The sequence below is a fragment of the Galeopterus variegatus genome, unplaced genomic scaffold (genome assembly GCF_000696425.1).
Source record: "Galeopterus variegatus unplaced genomic scaffold, G_variegatus-3.0.2 Scaffold476, whole genome shotgun sequence".
NCBI classification, from domain to species: Eukaryota; Metazoa; Chordata; class Mammalia; order Dermoptera; family Cynocephalidae; genus Galeopterus; species Galeopterus variegatus.
In genome coordinates, this window is record NW_007726587.1 from 209,230 (window position 1) to 215,989 (window position 6,760).

General features: G+C 39.5%; 1 protein-coding gene across 1 annotated transcript in view; it reads right to left on the minus strand.

Annotated features, from left to right (window-relative positions):
* DGKH (diacylglycerol kinase, eta) overlaps window positions 1-6,760 on the minus strand; it is a 103,676-nt gene that overhangs the window by 13,426 nt on the left and 83,490 nt on the right. Inside the window, exons 21-23 of the mRNA XM_008569201.1 lie at window positions 5,527-5,690; window positions 2,308-2,413; window positions 822-914 (exon numbers count right to left, since the gene is read on the minus strand). Coding sequence (XP_008567423.1) covers window positions 822-914; window positions 2,308-2,413; window positions 5,527-5,690 — 363 coding nt within the window. The remainder of the gene's footprint in view (window positions 1-821; window positions 915-2,307; window positions 2,414-5,526; window positions 5,691-6,760) is intronic.

Here is a 6,760-nt window from a genome sequence, read left to right on the forward strand (position 1 = left end):
GTTGCAATCCCGTTGCCGGTCCCCGGTACGGGCGCGACACCAAGGGTTGCGATCCCGTTACAGGTCAGTAAAAAAAAGACAAAACGGAAAAAAAAAAAAAGAAATATTTTAAGATCTCCACTTATCAATTAATCAAAATTACAAAGAAGAAAAAGACAGCTAACCCATCAGGGCTTCTACACAGTAAACAGCATGTGTGAATAGCCCACAATCAAACACTAGGTGGCGACAAGACCCAATATGCTAGAACATTTGACAATGGCGAGGTGCTGTAAAGGCTGGCTGACTCTGGGGCTAACCAAACAGGACATCCACAGGCTTCCAGAATTTATGCTTGAGGTCCATGGATTGTGGTCAGATTGGACTTGGCCTAATGGTGGTTTCCAGGACCAACCTGAGCTAATAAACTAGGGATATGGCTAGTTCTTGAAACACCGAGTCTAGAAAGTATCCTCTTTTAAGCAAATTTGGAGGACCACACCAATCATACTTCAAATGTTAATTCAGAGGAAAAAAACCAATGACTTCCTCTACTTTTGTGCAATAATGAGTACCTAAGGAATGTGTACTGTACTCTGTAAAGCTCAAGACTCTCCAAGCTGACTGCATAAAAACACGATGGCATATATAAGAGGAAATCTCTACTCCTGTTGGCCTGAATCATAATTATGAAGTTTAGCCATATATTTTCTTGAAGGCAAAAGCTAGGAAAAAAGGAAGCTCCAAGGATGGAGGTCAGACAAATGCATGTTCCCTAATGAAGGTAAGGCCCATACATTTATTTCATCATTCTTATGTTATCAACCATTTCTTTTCCTTACCAAAGGAACCCTGCCAACTAGCAAAGATTCCGTTTCATTATATAGTGCCTTCACATTGATGGCTATTTCAGTGGCGGTGTCTCTTGTAAGACTCTAGAAAAGAAGAATATCAAAGACACGTAGTTCTGCATTAAATTGGGATTCAATCATCAGTAAATACAGACGGTCCCGATTGACGATGGTTCAACTTATGATTTTTCTACTTTAGGACGGTGCAAAAGCCATATGCATTCAGTAGAAACTGTACTATGAGTACTCATACAACCATTCTGTTTTTCACTTTCAGTGAAGTATTCAATAAGTTACATAAATTCACTTTCAGTGAAGTATTCAATAAGTTACATAAGATATTCAACACTTTATTATAAAATAGATTTTGTGTTAGATAAAGGTAGGCGAGGCTAAACTATGATGGTCAATAGGTTAGGTGTATTAAATGCATTTTGGGTATGATATTTTCAACTTATGATGGGTTTATTGGGACATAATCCATTGTAAGTCAAAGAGCATCTGGTTACTTTAAATTTCATTCTCGTAAATAAATTCATACCACAAATACTTTTTTAAAATCTACCAAAATTCTATTACAATTGCAAAATTTCACACTCAACATTTGTTAGTATGATTATCTCTTCTAATTAAACACAAAACCAAAAGAATTCAGTGACTACAATGAATACACTCAGGATCAAATCTCCTGACTATAAGTAGGTATATGCTGGCACCAACATATACATATTCCCATAAAAAAGTTAGATCAAAGAAAATTATGTCTTAAAGGGGGCATAATCTGATTATAATCAGTTCTGTCATAGACTTTCACTCTCAGTAGTTCCAACCACATTGTTTTCTAGGCTGTAATCTTAAGGACTAACACTTATTTACACATTAATTTAAGTGTAACTTCAATTGAATAACTAAGAGAATAAAATAATGCTATCTGTCTTCTCTATACTATTGCATTGTTCCATTTAACATGTTTCAAGAGAGTTATATTCTATCCATTCTGTTATTAACTTCTACATTAAAAAAATTTTACAGAATTATCAATTTCCAATTTAGTAAAACAAAATGAAGTAAGAGTAACTTCAGTGCACAACTTCAAAAATGAATGAACATCTCTAACAAAATGCGCCCTGATGGTATCTAGGTTTGCCCTTTATCAAGGTGTAGGAGAGAAGGTAAACGAAGGTATAAGGAAGGATGGTAGCAGTTAAAATGGGAAAGAGTAGAAGGAAGATAGCAAGGTGACAAGATTAAAAGTGAAACAGAAAGAAGTGGAGAGAAGTTAAGGGCAGAAATAGGAAAATGTCAGGAAAAGGAAAATGAAGAAAACTTTGGCCCCCTATTTACTATAAACTTCTGGTAGAGACTCATATAGACAATATAACTTTATTTCACAGGGTGTGGCATATCTTACAGTATTAAAATATATGTGCAACACCAAAAGAATCTGTGGAATGAGAATTTACCATTAGATCCTCACCTCCGGGCATCTTGGGTTGGCTTTATTCAGTGCGTGAGAGCATGCATTCACAGCATGGGCCAGTTCTTGCTCCAAAAGACAGTGAATTGTGGCTGCATCACAAATCCTGAAAGCAAAATTGAAACAAATGAACGAAAAAACTTTATTAAGCATTGCTGATTTTTCTTTTGAAAGTGCAGAGGCGGCAGGATCAAACAAGTAAAAAATATATAAAAATCAGTAAGAAAAAAAATTTTTTTGGCTGCTCAGTTATGAATGGCACAGGGTAGGTTTAGGTATACAAATTCAAACCCCACTGCAACAACGAATATAAATCAAAAATCCTTATATAAAAAGTTAGGGTTAGAATCAGAGATAAACATACTGAAGTGCTATTTGAAAGGACAAAATATAGTAATATGTCATTTTGCACTTATCACTGGAAAATGAGGGGGGGTCACAAGCATAGGGAGGAAATGCTTATCTTTTATTCATTGAAACTTCAAATACAACAGATTAATGGAAGATCATTACCATATTTATCACTTATATGCTAAGTGCTTTATAAGTATTATCTAATTTAATATTCACAACCTTAAAAGGCAGCTATGATTAATTTTCTTCACTTTATAGAGGAAGACATAGAGGCTCAGAGAGATTTAGCATGTATGCAGAGCTAATAAGTGGTAGAGCCAGAATTTAAATCTGTCTATCCAACTCCAAAACCTGTTGTGCCACTCCTCTGTTATCTAAACCTCTAAGAATAGTCCTGGAAAGACTAAATCCGGGAAGGCACTAAGGCCAAAGAAGAGAAAGGAGGAAAAGTTCCTCTGATTGCTAGAAGATGATGTAAAGTTTGCAGACGAGCAAGAAGGCAAGACTATTTAAACAGTTTTTGCTTCTGGCCTCTGCATGGAGAATGATCTTCAATCTGGAAAGGATGGAACAAGAAAAGGGACAGAAGCCCTACATAGTTGAATCAAGAGTAGACGAAAAGAGTTTAATTCTTAAGAATCATATCACTGATGTCCAAGGCACAAAGGAACTTGCAGATGTTACCTTGGCATTACCAAACACCTTGAGAAACCATGAAGAATGGGCTGTTTATCAGAAGAATAGAGATGGGCAAATGTTATTCCAATTTTCAAATAAAGGGAAAGAGGTAAATCAACTTCAGACCAACATTTCCAACTGCCTACTTAATCTGCTCGTAAATTTCTAATGTTATTTAAATACTAAGTCCAACATAGAATCCATCATTTTCCCTCTCCAATCTGCTCCTCTTCCTCAATCTTATGGTTCATCAGAGGTACCACAATCCATCTGGCCATTCACTAGAAATTTTAAAGTCATCCTGTCTCCTAACTCACGCTCATATACCAATTTCAGATCCTAAACTCTTCTCATTTCCATCTCAACTGCTTTAATCCATCATTTCTCATTAGGACCATTTTGACAGTGCCCTAAGTGTTCACCCTGCCCCAGCTTTGCTGTCCTTATAAAAAATCCTCCACACTACTTCCAGAACCATCTGATAAAGATCTGGTCCCTCCTTACCTCTCCATCTGCATTTCCCACACTCTAGCATATATCATGCCAACATTTCAGTCACCCCAAACTCTCTAACATTTTCCAAAAGTAGCATGCACTCACACTCTGCCCATGCTGGTTTCTGTGCTTAGATTGCTTCTTCTCTTACATGCCTCAAGATGTGGCTAAAAGGTCACTTCTTCAGGCAGCCCTCCTTCACTGCCTCTGGCCTTCTCTGTGTGCCTGCAGCATCTGCTATATGCCCTGTGACAGTGCTTTGGCCACACTTTTCCCTCCTACTAATCTGTGAGCAAATTAAGGACCGTGGTATACTCATCTTGGTATTCCTGGTACAGAAGAGGCTCAAAAATATTTATTCAATATTGAATAAATACATTCTGAAAATACACAAGTCACCCTGATTTTCATCTTTTGTATAATTTAAAAAACAGACTGGGAACCAAACTAGGTTGACCAAAAGCACATCTGGTCAACCTTCCCTTCCCTTTTTTTGATAAGGTTATCTGGTTGGTGCACAGGAGGATAACACAGGAAGTATATTTTGGTTTCCAGGGAGTATATTTTGTTTTCAAGAAAACACTGTAAATTGGAGACCACAGCAGTTGTTTGTGGTATATAAAACAGCATTCACCTTGTGGATAAGAAGCTAACATCCCTGTGGATAAGAAGCTGAGATGTACAGTAATGCAGTTACATGGATTTAGCTGAGTAAATATTCATTTTCTCTTACCTTTCTTCTAAGCTACACAGTATCTTGCAGTTATCATACTTTATTGTAATTCTGAATGTTGGTTTTCAGCAGTAAGGAGTGTATATCTTTTCTCTTGTATCTCTAACATCTTGTACATTCTAGGTATCTAATAAATATTTAAAGAGAGCAAGGAATGAGAGAAGGGGAGCAGACGGCAAATAGAAGGGAGGGGGTGGAAACAAGCTGCCTCTACCACCACTGAGCTTTGCTTTCCTTCTTTCCTTTTTCACTATTTTCATCAGTGACCAGGTGAAGGTGTGGGAAGCATATGACGGCTGCCATGCACGTGCACTAAATATGCCAGACATGATGTGCTTAGAGTGCTGTACCTCTAGAGTCTCAGTTACTTCTCGCGCATTCTGGTAAAGTAGCTCTTATAACCCGCATTTGGTAGATAAGATTTAGGTGAAGAGGAGTTAACAAACTTGTCCATGGTTACTCCTCCCCTCCGAAATTTGCTCCTGGTCATAGTTACTACAGAACTTGTTTTTTATTTCCTCCCTTTCTGTCTACAAAAATTAATTTGTGAGTGGTTTCAAAATCTTTGCTGCCCTCAACTCTCCTTGAACATCTAGATTCCATAAACATTTAATTAATAATTATAAGGCAACCTGTAAGTGAGTAGTATAGCATAAAGATCATAAATAAATGGGTAGATAAACAATAATGGAAAGAGGACTGTGTGGTAGGGTAAGTGAGGCACGTGTTTCAGGAAATCTAAGATATGGATTGCAGAGAACACTGTGTGTATAGGTCTGTTGGAGAGGATCTGATCCAGGGCAGCACAATTATTGAGGCACAAATGAGACAGCAGACGAAGAGTAAACACATGTCTTTTTGATACCACAAACCACTGAAACAATGTATTAAAATTAAAAAAACAAAATTGGCTAAGACAAGAGTCGTCATGGTCGGACAAGCCGGCAGAACCGCCATACCTGGTAATGAGCTCCTCTGCAGCCTGGGAACAGAGCTGCATCTGCGACACTTCTTCCGTTGCCAAGTCAATGGCATGATGGATGTACAAATGGGTTCGAAGAACTGGTTTGCCAGAATCACACTTCTGTTTATCTTCCCAAGATTTCAGAGTGCTTTCAAAGGCCTATTTAAAATCAATATTGCAATGCATTGTTAGTTTAGAGCTCTGAGGCCCACATAAATGTGTATTTTGATATTATATGAATGTCTTTGAAACTATGATTGCTTTTTCTCTAGTCTAATCCCTCATTAAATAAATCACAATAAAAGAAGACATTTCAAAGTTTTGCACGATACTGCAACAAACAAAAAGTAATGGAACCAGTGATGATGAATATATCACTGAAAAGTCAAAAAAAATTTTATGATTCAGTCTTTACTATTTCTTCAATTTATTATTCAATATTTACTGTTTTATATATACTAGATAGGGTGAATATTGGCAGTCCTATTTGTTAATTTTTTTTTTTTAGGCTGGCCAGTATGGGGAACTAGACCCTTGACCTTGGTGTTACAAGGCTGTGCTTTAAGCAACTGAGCTAACCAGCCAGTTCCTTAATTAAAAATACTTATTTTTGGGCCGGCCCGGTGGCGCACTGCTATAGTGCGCCGCTTGGGAAGCGTGGTGGCGCTCCCGCCGAGGGTTCGGATCCCACATACAGACCGGCTGCTCACTGGCTGAGTGAGGGGCGGGAGCAACACCGAGGGTTGCGATCCCGTGGCTGGTCCCGGTCCGGTACGGGCGCGACACTGAGAGTTGCGATCCGTTGCCGGGCACGAAAAAAGACAAAAAGGAAAAAAAAAAACTTATTTTGGGGCCGGCCCGGTGGCGCACTGCTATAGTGCGCCGCTTGGGAAGCGTGGTGGCGCTCCCGCCGAGGGTTCGGATCCCACATACAGACCGGCTGCTCACTGGCTGAGTGAGGGGCGGGAGCAACACCGAGGGTTGCGATCCCGTGGCTGGTCCCGGTCCGGTACGGGCGCGACACTGAGAGTTGCGATCCGTTGCCGGGCACGAAAAAAGACAAAAAGGAAAAAAAAAAACTTATTTTGGGGCCGGCCCGGTGGCGCACTGCTATAGTGCGCCGCTTGGGAAGCGTGGTGGCGCTCCCGCCGAGGGTTCGGATCCCGCATACAGACCGGCTGCTCACTGGCTGAGTGAGGGGCGGGAGCAACACCGAGGGTTGCGATCCC